Consider the following 20,206-nt stretch of genomic DNA (forward strand, 5'->3'; position numbering starts at 1 on the left):
AGTCATCATGTCAGGTAGTCCTGAGGCATGGTCCTAGGGCTCAGGTCCTCCAAAAGAGAGAAAGAAAGAGAGAAAGAGAGAAATAGAGAGAGCACACTTAAATTCACACAGGACACCGAATAGGACAGGAGAAGTACTCCAGATATAACAAACTGACCCTAGCCCCCCGACACATAAACTACTGCAGCATAAATACTGGAGGCTGAGACAAATGACAGCAATTGGTTAAAATATTAATTTATTGAGATCTTGACACAGACATATCAAGGTAGGCCTGCCTATTTATTTCTAAATCAGTAAGCTGGATGTTTAAGTACAGGTAATACAGTCTAGGGTGAATTTAATTGTACATGATAAATTCCCATAAGTAAACAATTTTACTCGGGAGTTGGGTCATTCCAAAACATTACTCTACAAAAAATGTTTAGCAAAATCTGCAAAAACAACATTTTCCAATGCATCACATAACATTATTATTGCACTTCAAGTTGCCTCTCATCGATCACGTTTTACCACTTAACTTTCAAAGGGAAAAATATATTTCTTTGGACAATGCATGGCTTCTAAAGAATTGTACGTATGCAATTTAAGATCTATGATGATACAATGATAACTTGCTAAATAAATTAAGTGAGCACCATTCTTACAAAGCACCAATATGAAAGTAGGCATTTATATAATCCTTTCTAAGGTTAACTAATAAAACATAGTATAAATAAATAAAACAAGTGTTAAAAGTTATTTTGTTGAAATAAAAAAAATACTTTGAAAACTCACAAATCATAAATCAAATGGTTTGACAAAGCAGATAGAATAACAATATTAGAATACATCCATATTTCACAAAGACCTTGTAGTTATATACTTCCTGTATTTAAATGTTTAATGATTCCTCCCACCCCAAGAGATAATGATGAATAAAGTGGAATATTTGGCCTTCCATTGTGTCATTCATTATAGATAAGACCCATGCTTCTCCTCTCTCTCTCTCTCCGCTCCAGCTCTCCTGGCCTTGGCCTGGCCTGATTATGCTACATTACACCCCAGGGCTTCATCTCTGAGCCTTCCAGCATAGCCCCACTGCTTGGGCTCTGAAAAAATAGACACAGAAAACAAAATTATGGACTGTGCACCTTCTTTTCAATCAAAAGTTTGAAAAACTTGTAACTTACCGATTTCACCACTGCCACAGTATCGCCATTCAACAGCATCTTTGAACTGTCCTCCTGTGAATTGAAAAAGTAATGTAATCCTCACAAATTGTGCTACACATAGCAGGCTTTACTGTATTACAGAATGTGAAGTACTCCATATTACTACTGTCTGTTGAGTTAGCCACAGTTGTTCAAGTTCAGGACTAGTAACAATTCTCATACTAGAAATCTAATGTGATATTTGAGGCGGGTGCAAATGAAACAGATTGTAACAACGTCAGGGTCAATGTCCTGAGCTGTCTTTGTTCCCCTGTATGTCAGAGCATGGTAGTGGGAGCTGCACCACTGCCCTGGAGGTTCATCTTCCAGAGTAATGTTTGTCAGTCTAGCTTGACCTCATAGACTAGACAACATAGTAAATGAAAATCTGGGACACTCAAATTAGTATGATATGTTATGTTAGGTATGGTTACATAAGACAGAAGGTTACTTATTAATGCAAAAACAAAAGGAGGGAGGGTAGTTGGTTGGTGTGGATGGGTGGGCTATAATGCAAACTTCAAGTAACCCAAAGGTTGTGTGATCAAGTCTCCTCACGGACAACTTTAGCATTTTAGCAACTACTTACTACTTGTTTTGTTACTTTGCAACTACTTAGCATGTTAGCTAACCCTTCCCTTAACTCTAGACATTTAACCTAACTCCTAACCCTAACCCTTACCCATAGTCTAGCTAATGTTAGCCAACTAGCTAGCGTTAGCTACCTAGCTAACATTAGCCACAACAAATTCCAACTTTTGAACATATTGTAATCCGTAACATATCATATGGATTGTGCTCTCGAGTGGCGCAGCTGTCTAAGGCACTGCACTTCAGTGCTAGAGGTGTCACTACAGACCCTGGTTCGATTCAAGGCTGTATCACAACCGGCCGTGATTGGGAGTCCCATAGGGTGCCACACAATTGGCCCAGCATTGTTAGGGTTTGGCCGGGGTAGGCCGTCGTTGTAAATAAGAATTTGTTAACTGACTTGTCTAATTAAATAAAGGTTAAATAAAAATACATGTATTATCCACAAATGAATACATACTATACCAAATGTAACATATTACGCTCATTTGTGTGTCCTTGATTTTACCTGAGTCCAGGTTGCAGTGTTTATGGCCAATATAGTTACAGAGATAAACATCTATTTTTCAGGAGAGACCCAGTTAGCTGAAACAGATTTGATTAGTTCTAGCTTTAACTAAGCCATTCTAAAAGGAGGAACACCATAGCATGCTGGTCTCAAGTGCAGTATTTTGAAATTTGAGTAATACTATGATGTAGAGTGACCCATATGTACTGTCTATACTTCAATGTGTGTCTGCCAGTCTGAACTCAAGAAGTCGGCCTCCACTAGCTCCTCAGCCTCATTTTCCTCCATACTGTAGCGTGCAGGGAAACACCATGCAGCACACTTTTCTCTCACTGGTCTCAGGAAGTCAGCAGCTGTGTATTTCCTCAGCAGAGCTAACAAAAAGAAAAACACAGTACTTAATATGCAATCAGCAAAAAAATAAACGTCCTCTCACTGTCAACTGCGTTTATTTTCAGCAAACTTAACGTGTGTAAATATTTGTATGAACATAACAAGACTCAACAACTGAGACAAAACTGAACAAAGGTAAATATCAAAAGTAACAGTCAGTATCTGGTGTGGCCACCAGCTGCATTAAACACCACAGTGCATCTCCTCCTCATGGACTGCACCAGATTTGACAGTTCTTGCTGTGAGATGTTACCCTACTCTTCCACCAAGGCACATGCAAATTCCTGGACATTTCTGGGGGCCCTAGCCCTCACCCTCTGATCCAACAGGTTCCAGATGTGCTCAATGGGATTGAGATTCAGGCTCGTCCCTGGCCATGGGAGAACACTGACATTTCTGTCTTGCAGGAAATCACGCACAGAACGAGCAGTATGGCTGGTGGCATTGTCATGCTGGAGGGTCCTGTCAGGATGAGCCTGCAGGAAGGGTACCACATGAGGGAGGAGGATGTCTTCCCTGTAACGCACAGCGTTGAGATTGCCTGCAATGACAACAAGCTCAGTCTGATGATGCTGTGACATACCGCCCCAGACCACAAATTATCTTTGAAAGACAGGGTCCTGAAAAAGGGCCGTTTCTTTTTTTGCTGTGTTTATCTAGGAATAATATCTTAAGTTACTTAACTATCAAATGTATTATTCGATGACAACAAATAACAAGTCCACTATTGATAGTGATAGAACTAAGTAAAATAGTATTCGATTATACTCCACAGCTTTTTTCAAAAGTCTCTCTCTCTTGGTCTGAGATCCCTTTAGGTGCCTTTTGGCAAACTCCAAGCGGCCTTTTACTGAGGAGCGGCTTCCGTCTGGCCACACTATCATAAAGGCCTGATTGGTGGAGTTCTGCAGAGATGGTTGTCCTTCTTTGAAGGTTCTCCCATCTCCACAGTGTGAGCTTTGGATTCTTGGTTACCTCCCTGACCAAGGCCCTTCTCCCCTGATTGCTCAGTTTGGAAGAGTCTTGGGGGTTCCAAACTTCTTCCATCTAAAAATAGAGACCACTGTGTTCTTGGGGACCTTCAAAACTGCATAATTTTCTTTGGTAACCTTCCCCAGATCTGTGCCTCGACACAATCCTGTCTCGGAGCTCTATGGACAATTCCTTCGACCTCATGGCTTGGTTTTGCTCTAACATGCACTGTCAACTGTGGGACCTTATATAGACAGGTGTGTGCCTTTCCAAAGCATGTCCAATCAATTTAGTTGACCACAGGTGGACTCCAATCAAGTTGTAAAAACCTTTCGTGGATCAATGGAAACAGCATGCACCTGAGCTCAATTTTCGAGTCTCATAGCAAAGCGTCTGAATTCTTAGGTATTTTTTTATATACATTTGCAAACATTTCTGTTTTGGCTTTGTCATCATGGAGTATTGTGTGTAGATTGATGAGGAAATTGTTTTATTTATCCATTTTAGAATAATGCTGTAACGTAACAAAATGTGGAAAAAGTCAAGAGGTCTGAATGCACTATGTATTATACATTGTCCAACAAAATGCTTACTTGCAGGTTCCTTCTCGATAATGCATCAACATTAAGACATAAACAAAAATACGAATATGAACATAATGTAAATGGCAGTAGAATAAAATAAACATTTTAGCATAAGTATAAAACAGGAAGGCACTATTTATATTCCAATATTTACATGTGTATTGGGGAAGGGGGGATGGGGGGGCAAGTGTATAAATTGAGCAGTATAATAAGAGTCTGGTAGGATCAGTTGTGATGTGTGTGTAGTATGAATCTATGCTGAGTGTACAAAGCATTAAGATCACCTCCTCTTTCTATGACATAGACTGACCAAGGGAATCCAGGTGAAAGCTATGATCCCTTATTGATGTCACTCAGACAGGTTAACTCACTATTAGGAATTGGTTTGTTACCTGTTCAGGTGTGACCCGTTCAGAATTCCAGCCTTGACACTGCTACTCACGTATCAATTTCTGGTTTGTAACATTATATAGGAAGTGGAATGAGTGCACTGTGTTCAGGTTGTTTGGCAAAAGAGACAGCTCCCTGGCTCTCCCTAAATGGACCCAATAGGGATGCTAAACTCAATACGCTGTTGCAAACTCACTGATGATGCATACTGATGGAACGTTGTTTGCTAAAACTTTCTAGAACTTTGTGTGTTTGTCTCTGTAACTTAGCTCACCAAATAATATTATTAATCTCCTGTTCAACATCATTCAGTAAACAATCGATGAGTCTAGACGGGTTGTTCTATTATTGATTTATTTTGACTTAGATAATAATAAGCCCCTTTATCAACATAAATTAAATCTTAATGTATTTTTATATTTTTACTACATTACATTTTAAAAATGATTGTGTTGCCTTGTGTTACCTACTGTATATTTTAATGACAATTCAGGCTTTCCAGAAAGTAATTTGACTATTTACTTTGCATATATAATTAAGACAGAAAAGGTCATTGATAATATAGATTTTTTTAAATTAGTAATAATTTACTTTAAACAAAACACATTTTTCTATAATAGCACCATTGACAGTATCCTCAGACTATTCTATTACATCCAGCAGGAACAGTAACACCAGGGACAAATCTGCAGAAAATATATAATATCTAAAATGGCGGCCACAGTTGTTCAAACCACAGTCCTTAAATTGTAAATAAATGACTTAATCATGTGATTTGATAAATTAGTTGAATCAAATTTCCTGTTCCCTTTAGTATAAACTGTGTAACACCAGTGACACATCTTAATGCTTCTCATGGAATTACCAAATTAATAATCAAGTTGCTAACATATGAAGAGAGAGTGCAGACTCACCATGTGCTTTTCATAACAGCACCACCTCCAATGAACCTTTGACCCAGGAATTAGTTGGAAAGGATGTTATTTTTTTTAAATGGCTGTTTTTATAATGGGTGTACCACCAGTGGCATGAAATTGAGGGACAACTATTCCCTGTAAATTATTTACAATATTTAGTTGATCTTTTAGTTTTTCAGGTAATCTACTAAATAACTGTAATACTTTCCTTTTGTATTATGACATAAAACAATATATTTTAACTCAATACTATGTCACTAAACCACGACTCATGACCCGAGGGACAAGCCATTTTCATGATACTGACCGTGTTCTACGACAGGGTTTACCAAACTCTGTCCTGGGGCCCCACCTGGGTGTACGTTTTGGTTTTTGCCCTATCACTACAGAGCCGATTCAAATAACCTGATTATTTTAATCAGCTGTGTAGTGCTGGGGCAAAAACCAAAACAAACGTACACCCAGGCGGGGCCCAGGACCGAGCTTGGGAAACCCTGTTCTACGATGTATACAATAATGTTTTGCAATGTAACTGTCTTACATATGTTTTATTAACAATAATACACTAAAATTAAAACAAAAATATGTATTTTGTGTTATTATCTGACCTTTTTAAGTGATTTTCCAGGTGGTTCAAGGCGGCCGACAGGAAAGCCACTGTTTTTGTGGAATGATCAAGACATTATCAGACCAAATGAATGGTCACAGTGCAACTATCAATGCAGTGTTTGTCCTTTATTTATTTTCTTAGAAAGGAATACAATTTTCTCCAGCTCTTTGTACCTCTCTTCTCAAACATGTACCATAGTAATTTGAAGTACAAACCTTTGTTATTCATAACAATCATTCTGTCATTGTGAAAGCTATTGAAATATTCATACATTAATATATTCATGCTTCTATGCAATGAAGAGACTGAAAAAGAAATTAGATAATGTATTCATGTTTATAACATGTACAGTTTTGTAATATTAAACATCTTAAGTGGCTTCAGGAGTCAGTAAAGGCAGATATTTCATACAAGTAGAACAATATTTGGTGCAAAAAACACCAAAATACAAATGGCCATCTATATGCAATTAGGATAAAAACATATTAAAGACATTTAAAAAATGACAGATGCATAATTGATTGGTAAAATAAATGTTCAGATACATAATTTCAATGTTCTAAAGTGCCTTATGGAAATAAGATTCAAATGATTGCATTTGATTTTGTATCGCTACATAATACTATTTAAAAAGCGCTGTGATACAATTACAAATGTGAGAATATCTACCTGGTCTCAGACCTTAAGCACAAAACATAAATATCCCTTTTCAAAACATGTATATGTTACAAAAAAATTGTGAAATGGGGTTAGAGAAAAATCTTTAATATAACGTATGCCATTTAGCAGATGCTTTTATACAATCTCACACGCACATACATTGTACGTATGGGTGGTCTCAGGAATTAAACGACCCTGCTCTACCAACTGAGCTACAAAGGACCGCCATATCTGTCAGTCTCTTGTGTCTTCAACATGCATTCACACAACCACTCACACTCACCTACATACTGTACAAATACTCTGATCTGATTCCTTCGATCATGTGGTTTGATAGTATACCGTTGGTATAAGCGATACACGCACCACCATTTCATAAAGATAGCGTTGGTTTGAACTTTTTGATTAGGATGACATGCAGCTAGAGGTAGGAAGGCACTGTTAGAGATAGGTATCTTTCTCAGTGAGAGATTTCACATTGAGACTTGTGACCTTGAATTGCAGATAAATGCCATTAGTAGGAGGAACATTTGATTGTTTACTGTTATTAACAATCTGTACTGATTGTGTGTGCAGGTACAGTGTGCTTCTTATATGGTAACCTAGAGAATTACTACTGGATATACTCAGCCTAAGATGAAAAGTAAACACTGCTTTGTGACACACTTGAGAAAAACAACCAACTTTGGCTTTGTCTCTTAACATCTTATGTGTCCTTGTTTCTAGAGTCATTGCAGTACGGAACACTACATCCACTAGTGAATAGCTTCTCCCCTCTTCTTCAGCCTGGTCTTATAGACTAGAAGTAACATAGTAAACGTACATTTGACACTTGTATGATATGTTATGTTTGGTATGGTATGGTTACATAAGACAGAAGGTTACTTAAGGTAAAAACAAAAGTAGGGTGGTTGGTCGGGATGCATGAGTAGGCCTATAACACGGATGTATAGCAACCCAAAGGTTGTGTATTCAAATCTCATCACGGGCAACATTTAGCATTTTAGCTAATTAACAACTTTGCAGCTATTTACTACTTTTTAGCTACTTTGCAACTACTTAGCATGTTAGCTAACCCTTCCCATAACCCAAACCCTTTAACCTAACTCCTAAAGCTTTCCTTAACCCCTAACCCTAACCGTTAGCTTAGTTAACGCTAGCCACCTAGCTAACGTTAGCGAGAACTAATTGGAATTCGTATCATATCATATGTTCAGCAAATTCTTAACATATTGTACAAATTACAATCCGTAACATATCGTATGAATTGTCATTCGTAATATATCATACGAAATGCATGACGGACATCCACAAACTAATTCATACCATACGAAATGTAACATATCATACTATTTGGAGTGTCTCAGAATTACATTTACTATGTTATGTCTACCCCCGACTTCAGGTTGTCCTTTTTGACCCTAACACTCACTCTCATGTCAGCTACTCTGGATTGAGATATCACAGATACAGTTTGACCTATCCCTGTAACAGTAGCCCATTGCAGAGTCAACCTTCCTTCTCTGTCTCTCCTGCTGTGTCTCTGCTCTGAGTGGGTTAGTGAAGGCATTGTGTCATGGCTTGCCGACCAGTCCTTGTAGGTAGAAGTTCCTTGTTGTTGTCTTGAGTGGTGCAGTCAGAGCAACACAACACAGCTTTTCTGTGTCCACTCACGCGCATAATACACACAAGTGTACAAACTCCAGCAGATTCCAACTCAATGGTATACTTGGACTGGTTTGTCCCTACACCTCTTTCTCTCCATTATTGTGAAAGGACGTCCGTCTCAAGTTCTGCTTGACCTTGACGAACTCTGGGGCTCTCACGGTCTCCTCTTTTTTCCCCTGCTCCTTCTCCAGCTGAATCAGAAACAAAAGGGAGTTTATTCAATCAATTTCGATTAGATTAAATTGTAAAAAGCTCAATAGCAATATAATTGTATTGACCGATTCATGATCTCTCCTACCTCTTCTAGCTTTTCCTTCCTCTTGATGAGCTCTTGTTCCAGAGGGGAGATCTTCTTTCTGGCCTCATCTTCCTCCTTCCTCTGCTTGATGATCTGTTCCCTCTTCCTGGCCTCCAAAACACGCTGCAGCTCCGGCTTAGACTCCATCCCAACACCGCCACTCCTGAGAGACCGAGAGAGAAGGTATTTACTAAGGTCATCTGCATTTTAATTTAACTTCAGTGTTTTCCTCTTGTCTCCAGCAGAGGGAACTCTAATCATGCTAAATGCTATGTTCTGATTTTGCTCTCTCAAACAATATCCTTTCCTCACCCAAAGCAGTGGTGTGTGGTTAAAATCACTGGGGGAAAAAAGCCATATTATAACCTATGTGTAGTGATAATTGCGTTGGTTGCTGTATCGTGTTAGTTAATATTGCTTGGCAACCTGATATACAGTTGAAGTCGGAAGTTTACATATACCTTAGCCAAATACATGTAAACTCAGTTTTTCACAATTCCTGACATTTAATCCTAGTAAAAATCCCCTGTTTTAGGTAAGTTAGGATCACCACTTTATTTTAAGAATGTGAAAAGTCAGAAAAATAGAGAGAATGATTTATTTCAGCTTTTATTTCTTTCATCACATTCCCAGTGGGTCAGAAGTTTACATACACTCAATTAGTATTTGGTAGCAATGCCTTTAAATTGTTTAACTGGGTCAAACATTTTGGGTAGCCATCCACAAGCTTCCCACAATAATTTGGGTGAATTTTGGCCCATTCCTCCTGACAGAGCTGGCATAACTGAGTCAAGTTTGTAGGCCTCCTTGCTCGCACACGCTTTTTCAGTTCTACCCACAAATTTTCTATGGGATTGACGTCAGGGCTTTGTGATGGCCACTCCAATACCTTGACTTTGTTGAATCCTTAAGCCATTTTGCCACAACTTTGGAAGTATGTTTGGGGTCATTGTCCATTTGGAAGTCCCATTTGCGACCAAGCTTTAACTTCCTGACCAATGTCTTGAGATGTTGCTTCAATATATCCACATAATTTTCCCTCCTCATGAAGCCATCTATTTTGTGAAGTGCACCAGTCCCACCTGCAGCAAAGCACCCCCACAACATGATGCTGCCACCCCCGTATTTCACAGTTGGGATGGTTTTCTTCGGCTTGCAAGCCTCCCCCAATTCTATTTTTGTTTCATCAGACCAGAGGACATTTCTCCAAAAAGTGCAATCTTTGTCCCCATGTGCAGTTGCAAACCTAAGTCTGGCTTTTTTATGGCAGTTTTAGAACAGTGGCTTCTTTCTTGCTGAGCGGTCTTTCAGGTTAGGTCGATATAGGACTCGTTTTACTGTGGATATAGATACTTTTCTACCTGTTTCCCCCAGCATCTTCACAAGGTCCTTTGCTGTTGTTCTGGGATTTATTTGCACTTTTCGCACCAAAGTACGTTCATCTCTAGGAGACAGAACGCATCTCCTTCCTGAGCGGTATGACAGCTGCGTGGTCCCATGGTGTTTATACTTGCGTACTATTGTTTGTACAGATGAACGTGGTACCTTCAGGCGTTTGGAAATTGCTCCCAAGGATGAACCAGACTTGTGAAGGTCTACAATTTTTTTCTGAGGTCTTGGCTGATTTCTTTCATTTTTCTCATCCTGTCAAGCAAATAGGCCTTGAAATGCATCCACAGGTACACCTCAAATTGAATCAAATTATGTCAATTAGCCTATCAGAAGCTTATAAAGCCATGACATCATTTGATGGAGTTTTCTAAGCTCTTTAAAGGCACAGTCAACTTAGTGTATGTAAACTTCTGACCCACTGGAATTGTGATACAGTGAATTGTAAGTTAAATAATCTGTCTTTAAACAATTGTTGGAATAATTACTTGTGTCATGCACAAAGTAGATGCCCTAACCAACTTGCCAAAAGTGTAGTTTGTTAAGGGTATAGGGGACGCTTGCGTCCCACTTGTCCAAAAGCCAGGGAAAATGCAGAGCGGCAAATTCAAATAAAATGATATAAAAATCAAACTTTCATTAAATCACACATATACAGTAAGATACTAAATTAAAGCTACACTCGTTGTGAATCCAGCCAACATGTCAGATTTTAAAAAGACTTTTCGCTGAAAGTATAAGAAGCTATTATCTGATGATAGCACAACAGTAAACAAAGAGGGTAGCATATTTCATCCCTGCAGGCGCTACACAAAATGCAGAAATAAAATATAAAACATGCCTTACCTTTGACGAGCTTCTTTTGTTGGCACTCCAATATGTCCCATAAACATCACAATTGGTCCTTTTGTTCGATTAATTCCATCCATATATATCCAAAATGTCCATTTATTTGGCGCGTTTGATCCAGAAAAAACAGCTTCCAAATCTTTATTTCTTTTTCCTTTATTTAACTATGCAAGTCAGTTAAGAACAAATTCTTATTTTCAATGACGGCCTAGGAACAGTGGGTTAACTGCCTGTTCAAGGGCAGAATGACATATTTGTACCTTGTCAGCTTTGGGATTTGAACTTGCAACCTTCCGGTTACTAGTCCAACGCTCTTTCCACTAGGCTACCCTGCCTAGTTGCGCAATGTCACTACAAAATATTTCAAAAGTTGTCTGTAAACTTTGCCAAAACATTTCAAACTGCATTTGTAAGTATTTTTAAACGTTAATAATCGATCAAATTGAAGATGGGTCTATCTGTGTTCAATACAGGAAGACAACAAACCAAGCTACTTTTCAAGTCTTGCGCAACTCTCAACAGTATTACGCAGTTCCTAGATGGCCGTACTTCTTCATTGCACAAAGGAATAACCTCAACCAAATTCCAAAGACTGGTGACATCCAGTGGAAGCGGTAGGAACTGAAAACAAGTTCCTAAGAAATATCGTTTCCCAATGAGAACTCACTGAACAGACAGAGACCTCAAAAACAAAAAATCTGAACGGATAGTCTTCAGGGTTTTGCCTGCTACATAAGTACTGTTTTACTCACAGACATGATTCAAACAGTTTCAGAAACTTCAGAGGGTTTTCTATCCAAATCTACTAATAATATGCATATCTTATATTCTTGGCATGAGTAGCAGGAGGCTGAAATTACTGCCCCCTATACCTTAAGAAGTTAACAAGAATTTTGTGGAGTGGTTGAAAAACTAGTTTTAATGACTCCAACATATGTGTATGTTAACTTCCGACTTCAACTGTATAGGCCTATGGCTGAGACAATAAGAAGACACAGTGAGCGGAATAAATTCAACATCTGTCCGGTGAAGTCCACAAAGAGTTACGTGACATACAGCATGGTAGAGCAAGTTAATGTTTCAGACATTTTCAAACCACTAAATAACTATTGATTATAGAACCACAGAGAGTTACCGCAAGTTGCAAAGAAAACAGGAGCTGCCGCCACTCTTCCAGCACCATGACAACGTTTCAACATCATCTAAACACCCATGCTTAGTCTTATACAGTTACAACTAAAAGATACCAATAACGATTTACTCCAATCAACGTAAGCTAAATATGATGTGGCTGTCCATGTTACTGATTTCTCTCTCTGTGTGTGTGTGTGTGTGTGTGTGTGTGTGTGTGTGTGTGTGTGTGTGTGTGTGTGTGTGTTTGTGCAAAGAAAAAACATGTTGACTCAGCCTAATTGTAGAGAAACGCCAACACCATCCTCCTCTTTTATGTTCCCTAAACGGCAGTGGTGAAAAAAGTATCCAATTGTTATAGTTGAGTAAAAGTAAAGATATCTTAATAGAAAATGACTCAAGTAAAAGTGTCCCAGTAAAATACTACTTGAGTAAAAGTCTAAAAGTATCTGGTTTTAAATATACTTAAGTATCAAAAGTAAATGTAATTGCTAAAATAAGTGTCAAAGTCAAAGTAAAAGTATAAATCATTACAAATTCCTTCTTAAGCAAACCAGATAGCCAGGGGAACACCCCAACACATAATTTACAAACTAAGGATTTGTGTTGAGTGAGTACGCCAGATCAGAGGCAATATGAATGACCAGGGATGTTCTCTTGATAAGTGCGTGAATTTGACCATTTTCCTGTCCTGCCAAGCATTGAAAATGTAACGAGTACTTTTGGGTGTCAGGAAAAATGAATGGAGTTAAAGTACATTATTTTATTTTGAAATGTAGTGATGTAAAAGTAAAAATGGTCAAAAATATAAATATTAAAGTACAAATACCCCAAAAACTACTTAATTGGTACTTTAAAGTATTTTAACTTAAGTACTTTACACCACTGCTAAATGGTCTGTAACTCGGTCACACAGTACATACTTTTAGTTTTTGTTTTCCTACGCTTGCTCGCTAGCCTAACTGCCTTTAATGTGCAACGATGGCCCAGCCCAGCTAGGTAACATTTGCCTAGTACATCTAACCACATGTTGCACTTCCATCCTCTCTGGCCAGGGGCACAATGTATGAATTAATGGTTTGATCAGAATCTGCGTTACAAATCACATGTAGATGCTACTATGGAGAATTAGGTAAAACCACAAGTCCAAATCCCTATATATATTCCTGTCTAATTTAAGAAAAGGCCGATTTTAGCTAGCTTGCTAGCCACCTGAGGATAGCAACAAAACGAGACGCAACAATTCAAGATTTTTTCTGTCAATGACATTTGGCTTCAGATGTAATGTGACTGGTGTGAAGCCAAATCCAAACTGGCTTCCCTTTTTTTTGGTGTGCCAGGACTATTCACAGCTGAGCTCACTCAGTTTAGCTCAACGCTGATTGGCTATATTTGATATATTTTGTTTTCAAGGGAGGCCAAATGCTTGCTGACAACAGTGTCATACCCTTTTTGACCTGACGGCGTCAGCTAGATGGGCTACACATACTGAGACAGAGGGGGCACAGTTTTGTTAGTTCGGATGCTTTCTCCGGTGAGATACTGTATATTCAGCCTCTTGCGATTTGAAGGACATTTATAAAACTCAGAGAGATCAAAAAAATGATTGTGTATGTTTTTTAAGATACTTTCTTCCTTGGTCAAATTTTAGGGGAAACCTGGCTCCCCTTGACATCCATAAATACACACCACTGCTCACCCATTGATTTTTTTCAGGATTCAATTATATTAATATGACAAAAATAAAATGAAAAAGGATTATGTTGCATTTTAGCAAATAACAATTGCATAGAAGTAAAGCTTATTTCCCTGCTCATAAATGCTCCTGTAGTCCTAACCAGGGCTACGGGACTTGTGATCCACAGACCGGTGTTTGTCTCTGAATATCTATGGTGATGCCAGATTAATTAGGATCCTGTTTTCTCATTAGACAGAAAAAGACAGCAGGAAGCACACCGCTGAGGTTTGGTGGTGGGACCCTTGTTTTGTTTTATCCGAAAGGAAGAAAACCATCTTTCTCAATTGTTAATCAACTTTGAGTTTATTCAATCACAGTATATGGCCTCTAAAACTCAATACTCCCCCCAATATCTCACATCAGACCTCTTCAGAGTGAAATGCCATTATACTCAGGATAAGATAGAAAGTGTTGAGCTCACTTTGTAACCCTCCTCTCACCTCTCCTCTTTGAGACTGCTAATTCAATTCATGTAGTGCCTTTAGCCCCCTTAGGGAGGTGCAGTCACCGTAGTTTTTGTTTGGTAGAGAGAGGGAGGGCTGCTATTGAGGTGTGATTAGTGTTTTTGTTAATTTTGTCTCTGTTCATCAAATAAGTCCGAGCGGTGTACACACACACACACACACACACACACACACACACACACACACACACACACACACACACACACACACACACACACACACACACACACACACACACACACACACACACACACACACACACACACACACACACACACACACACACACACACAGTTTATAGCAGTAGCCTGTGTACTGTAGATAGTTTATGAAAGAAACACACTACCAAAAAATCTGTAGAAGGTATAGTTTGATCGCCAAGCACAGGACAAGAATAGCACAGTGAAAGGGCTAATATTTGACTCCACTATATTACTTTCTGGTTGCTGTCATCCATAGTCCTATTCATAACATACTCTGGGACCTCTGACTCCTCTATACCTTCTCACTGCTCAAAAATCAATATACAGTCCTTTCTTACTACTCAGCATTGTAAACGGCATTGACATTTGAAACAAAACATGTTTTTTTCTGTGTTGTGGTCCATGCTTTTTTCCCTCTTTCATCTTACATCTTTCACCTCAGACATCAATGCTCAATGACACAAAAATACTTATCTAGAGTGAGAGAGTGAACGAGAGAGGTAGCGAAACAGCAATCAGAGAAAATGGAGACCACTCAGTAAGAATGAGAAAGACTGTTCAAGTTGATGACCTGCACTCCCATCACAGTGGTGTGGCAGATCTCCCAGCGCTGTAAGGGCTCTCTCTCTCTGTCATGGTGCCCAACACAGATGGCCTGTTCTGGGCTTTGACTCTCATAGCCATACCCCTCTTAGCACTAGTAGCAGTGCCAACCCAAGCCCAGCAGATACACGTAGATGCTTAATTGAAAGCATGACACAATGCCAGCTTACCTCTGAATGCGTGTGTGTAGGTTGTACAGTTTAAACTACGGTCCTATTCAATGTTGACTTAATATCTATCAATGTGCTCAATTTCATAAAAAGGTAAATGAATAACATTAATGAAAATTAATTTCACTATAATTTCAAGTACATGTGATGGTGAATGCATGCTAAAAATATTTACACCAAGTGTGATGTTTAATTTTTTTTTTAACTCAGAAGGAAATATCAAGAGGATCAGGTAAGTGATAAAACAGTAAAATAACAATATCCAAATGTCACTATCAATCATGTTACTAGTATGCAAATCAGACACCTTTCAGCATGGAATAAACATCAAGGTAGGAATTCTGATAAGAATCATGTAAGTAATAAATAAATAATCATAATTTGGCAGTACGTCTAACCGGCCTCACAACTACAGACCATGTGTAACCACGCCAGCCCAGGACCTCCACATCCAGCTTCTTCACCTGCGGGATTGTCTGACCAGCCACCCGGACAGCTGATGAAACTATGGATTTGCACAACTGAAGAATTTCTGCACAAACTGTCAGGAACAGACTCAGGGAAACTCATCTGCATGCTTGTCGTCCGTATGGCATTGTGTAGGCGAGCAGTTTGCTGATATCAACTATGTGAACAGAGTGCCACATGGTGGCATTGGGGTTATGGTATGGGCAGGCAAAAGCTACGGACAACGAACACAATTGCATTTTATCGATGGCAATTTGAATGCACAGAGATACCGTGACGAGATCATGAGGACCATTGCTGTGCCATTCATCCACCACTATCTCCTCATGTTTGCACCGCCCCATGTCACAAGGATCAGTATACAATTCCCGGAAGCTGAAAATGTCCCAGTTCTTCCATGGCTTGCATACTTAGACATTTCACCCATTGAGCATGTTTGGAATGCTCTGGATTGATGTGCATTGCCAGTTCCTGCCAATATCTAGCAACTTCGCACAGCCACTGAAGAGGAATGGGACAACATTCCACGGGACAACATTCCACAGGCCACAATCAACAGCCTGATCAAATCTTTGCGAAAGAGATGTGTTGCGCTGCATGAGGCAAATGGTTTTCACACCAGCTAGTGACTGCTTTTCTGATCCATGCTCCTACCTTTTTTTTAAGGTATCTTTGACCAGCATATCTGTATTCCCAGTCATGTGAAATCCATAGATTAGGGCCTAATTTATTTAAAATCTCTGATTTACTTACATGAAGTGTAACTGAGTAAAATCTTAGAAATTGTTTCAAGTTGCGTTTATATTTTTTCTTTAGTGTATTTGAGAAATATTTATCTTTCTCCAAAAATATATAATATTACAAAGGCAAAGGTAATAAAGTGCAACTTACCTCTGATCGCATCTGGCTAAGAACCTACGAACAAAAATCTCCTCAATAGTGAAGACGTGCACTTCACTTCAAGAGCCGTGGTTGAGATACGGGGTTTGACAGACAACTTTGAAAGCCAATGGACTATTTTGAATGGTCAAGGGGTCGTGAAACGTTCATAAAGACATAAAGGGGAACCAATGGTATCGATTCATGTAAAAAATAATATTAAGGTAAATCACAAAATTTGAAGTTACGAGGTTTTCATCCGACAGCGACTATATCATAATATAAATCCATATAACTGAAGTGATATGGTAAAATGTAACGGAGTAAAAAGTAAGTTACTTCCTTCAGATATTACTTGAGTAAGAGTGCAAGTGCAGCCCACAGAGAGTAACTAGAAAAGTATTAGATCCTCCAAGAATATACTTAAGTACATGTAACCACCTCTGGCTAGCAGCTAGCAATAAAGCTGGCTAGCAGTCCAATCGATCAAAACATTCTAAAGTAAGCACTACGTGATCAAGGGATACCACAGTGTGTAGTATAGTATTCTACAGTAAACTAAAACATTCTATATTAAGCACTACACAATTGAGGGGCATACTACAATGTGTAGTATAGGGATACTACAGTGTATAGTATTCTCCAGTATACTACTAAATTCTATAGTAAGCACCACACAATCGAGGGATACTACAGCGTGTAATAAAGTATTCTACAGTATACTACACAATTCTAAAGTAAGCAGCACTACATGATCGAGGGATACTAGAGTGTGTAGTATAGTACACTACAGTATACTACAAAAGTCTGTAGTATGCACTACATGTTTGAGGGATACTACAGTGTGGAGTATCGGATTCTACGGTGTACTACAGTTTTACTACAGAATTCTATAGAATTCTAAATAAAGTACTATAGTGTTCTATAGTAAACTGTAGTATTTGTTATGTGGGAAGATATTGGATACTGTAAATTAGACTTGAATGTTCTGCTATATTTATCTATTAACATTTATGTTTTATATTCTTCCCATTTCTCACACTAATTACACTCCAGGTTTTAGTGTACTGTGTCTTTCTCTCTGTCAGATCAATACTAGGATGTGGATATATTCGATAAGAGTCATATTACTAGAAGATAGACAGACAGCAGACGTGACATGCATGTCCTTTTCTACCAGATTTGCTTCACAATGAATTATTTATTAGTAGACTAGTGGGTTATGACTGATTGGTCTGGCTCTTCTGTAGGATATTGTTATTATAACCTATTTAGCGCCTGACTGATTAACTGACCAATGCTACAGAGTAAACAAGTTCAGATACAGGTCAGACACACCACACAGATAAGACGGGAAATTATCATACTGTAGAGAGATTACAGAAAGGGAAGTTAAGAGCAGATAAGGGAGATATTTGCCTGTTGTATACTGCATTCCATATTCCTGGAAATTGGGTTTCCGCGCAATGACAATCTTTGACATTCTGTGGCATTCTACAGCATTTTACGGCATTCTACAATGACATTTTTCTTACGTATTGGAGAATATTAGGATTCATGTTTATGATCACTGAAAACCAAAATTATAAAGATAAATCCGACTGCATAATGACACAAACAAGAAGAACACTAGAAGAATGTCATTTTTACTTCCAGAGCCTGGTTTTCTATGGGCCTACTCTTCAATGGCAGTGAAACAGCAGGGCATAAACGGTCCTCTGTTGCCCACTCTCTTAAGGGAGTGGGCAACAGTTCCCACTGTCACCTCATGGAGGGTTAGAGTACTGGAGCCATGGGGATTTGCCCAGATCTCAAAAACTCAGTGATAGGGACAGGATCGTGGTGGGCTGTCACCTAGCAACAACTGGCTTCTAATGGGCCTGCTAATTAGGATTGGTTAAAACATTGGGTGTTAACACAAATATGAACTATATATGATCACTGGCTTGTTTTGCCATAGCTTAGCAGCAGTATAAAGTTGAACCACACTTTTCTGTTCACCCCACCACTATTGCAATCACAGCTGGACTTGTGATGAACTTGCAAATTTTTTCTAAATGCTGGCATGTTTTTCTTCATATCAAACTCCAAACAGAGCTGATTCTTTGTAGCCCATTTAGAATTCCTATTTGAGACATTTTAAATAGGGGGTGTTTTTCCCTTCCATCCCCCATACCCAAACCTGGCATGCTGAAAATATCCTGCTTCCTTAGTTTAAAGGTAGGCATCTGCTGCTTTGAACAATCCTCTTACTTCCAGTGCTGCAGTAGCTCGCTAAATATTTCTGGGACTTTTAAGTGTACTTACTAGCCTATGTTGTGAGTGGATGACCAATACCACTTTCAGAAAGCATTTTAGAGGGGCAGTGTAAGAGAGAGGGTAAATGGGAATGCTGCCTACGATCACACTTTGTTTAGATCATTATGACCCTTTTTAAACCGATCCTTTCTGTTTGTTATGCTGTTACAATACAGTACCTTTGGCTTATAGAAATGAGAAGCTAGATTACACCTTTGTCATCTGACCTTTCATGACTGATGTTTATGTTTTAGGATGTACTTCTCCTTTTATGTAAATCCATACATGTTGAGGCATGTACAGTGGTCACTAGAAATCCTGTATTTCTTTATTTACGTAATGCCATGATATGGGTATGTGCCTAAAATATCATATCATATGAATCTATAATTGGGAATTACGGTCGGAAATATCCATCCTCTGTGATATAATATAAGTATATGTGAGGCAAAACATTACAGAGGGCTTGGCTGAGAATTCTGAATGACTTGTCAGGTTGACTGTCTGTGTGCTCACACAGATGCATAAACATGCAAACAAGCACAGTGTAAGTGTTGAAACCATACCAATAGCTAGATTGCTGGATAATAAGCTAAATCAGCTGTTAGTTTTAGATCTCGTATGGGACTCTGTTGGGTGGGAGTTGTACCGTTTCTGGCTCATGAGCAGCTCTCGGTGGAGCTCCTGGTGGCTTTTGGAGGCTTTCACTGGATTAAGGAGCTTTTTGGGCTTGATGAGATCATCATCTCCCTCCATGTAATCTGGCTGGGGGACATAGCCAGCCACGGGGGGCTGGTCCCTGTGAGGGTAGTCCTGAGGTGGGTGGCTCCCATCCTGCCTGGGCTGCTGCTCCCACTGCAGGTCCGCATAGGCTGACGCTGAATGACAGAGAGGAGGAGAGAGGGTGGGACAGGAGAAATGGACAGAGAAAGACACCAGTGTTAGTGATTAAGAAATAAACAGTGGAAACGTATCCTAGAAATTGAGGCGTGACTGAAGGTAACAGGAAGGTGCCCATAGCAGAGGTTCCAAAGTCCCATCATGGGGAAATCTCTGGATCCTGCTCATTTTCACACAGTAGCTGGGCAGCAGCTGAGCAAGGGCAGATGAGCCGCCAGGCACTTGGCTCCGGTTGTGTTTTTTAGAGCTAGAGGAAATTCCATATCCCCTTTCCCCTCTCTGCTGTGGGTTGAGATGCTGACACACTAGGATACACCTTCTTTGCTCACT

General features: G+C 39.2%; 1 protein-coding gene and 1 long non-coding RNA gene across 6 annotated transcripts in view; both read right to left on the reverse strand.

Annotated features, from left to right (window-relative positions):
* Positions 1-212: 212 nt before the first annotated feature.
* LOC135540120 (uncharacterized) lies at positions 213-5,592 on the reverse strand. Of its 2 annotated transcripts, XR_010455713.1 has the most exons (5): positions 5,546-5,592; positions 3,000-3,226; positions 2,509-2,666; positions 1,173-1,226; positions 213-1,091 (listed from the first exon to the last, which is right to left on the reverse strand). It is a non-coding gene; the product is annotated as an uncharacterized LOC135540120 (long non-coding RNA). The 2 variants fall into 2 exon arrangements; XR_010455714.1 differs by lacking the exon at positions 3,000-3,226 and having other exon boundaries at positions 5,546-5,577.
* Positions 5,593-6,081: 489 nt separating this feature from the next.
* The window catches only part of LOC135540119 (protein FAM107B-like), a 43,723-nt gene continuing 29,598 nt past the window's right edge, over positions 6,082-20,206 (reverse strand). For all 4 annotated transcript variants that reach the window (XM_064966518.1, XM_064966515.1, XM_064966516.1 and 1 more), the window contains 3 exons: positions 19,626-19,854; positions 8,785-8,947; positions 6,082-8,677 (listed from right to left, as the gene is read on the reverse strand). In XM_064966518.1, the coding sequence (XP_064822590.1) occupies positions 8,564-8,677; positions 8,785-8,947; positions 19,626-19,854 (506 nt within the window). In that variant the 3' untranslated portion in view covers positions 6,082-8,563. The remainder of the gene's footprint in view (positions 8,678-8,784; positions 8,948-19,625; positions 19,855-20,206) is intronic.

The sequence above is a fragment of the Oncorhynchus masou genome, chromosome 5 (genome assembly GCF_036934945.1).
Source record: "Oncorhynchus masou masou isolate Uvic2021 chromosome 5, UVic_Omas_1.1, whole genome shotgun sequence".
NCBI classification, from domain to species: domain Eukaryota; kingdom Metazoa; phylum Chordata; class Actinopteri; order Salmoniformes; family Salmonidae; genus Oncorhynchus; species Oncorhynchus masou.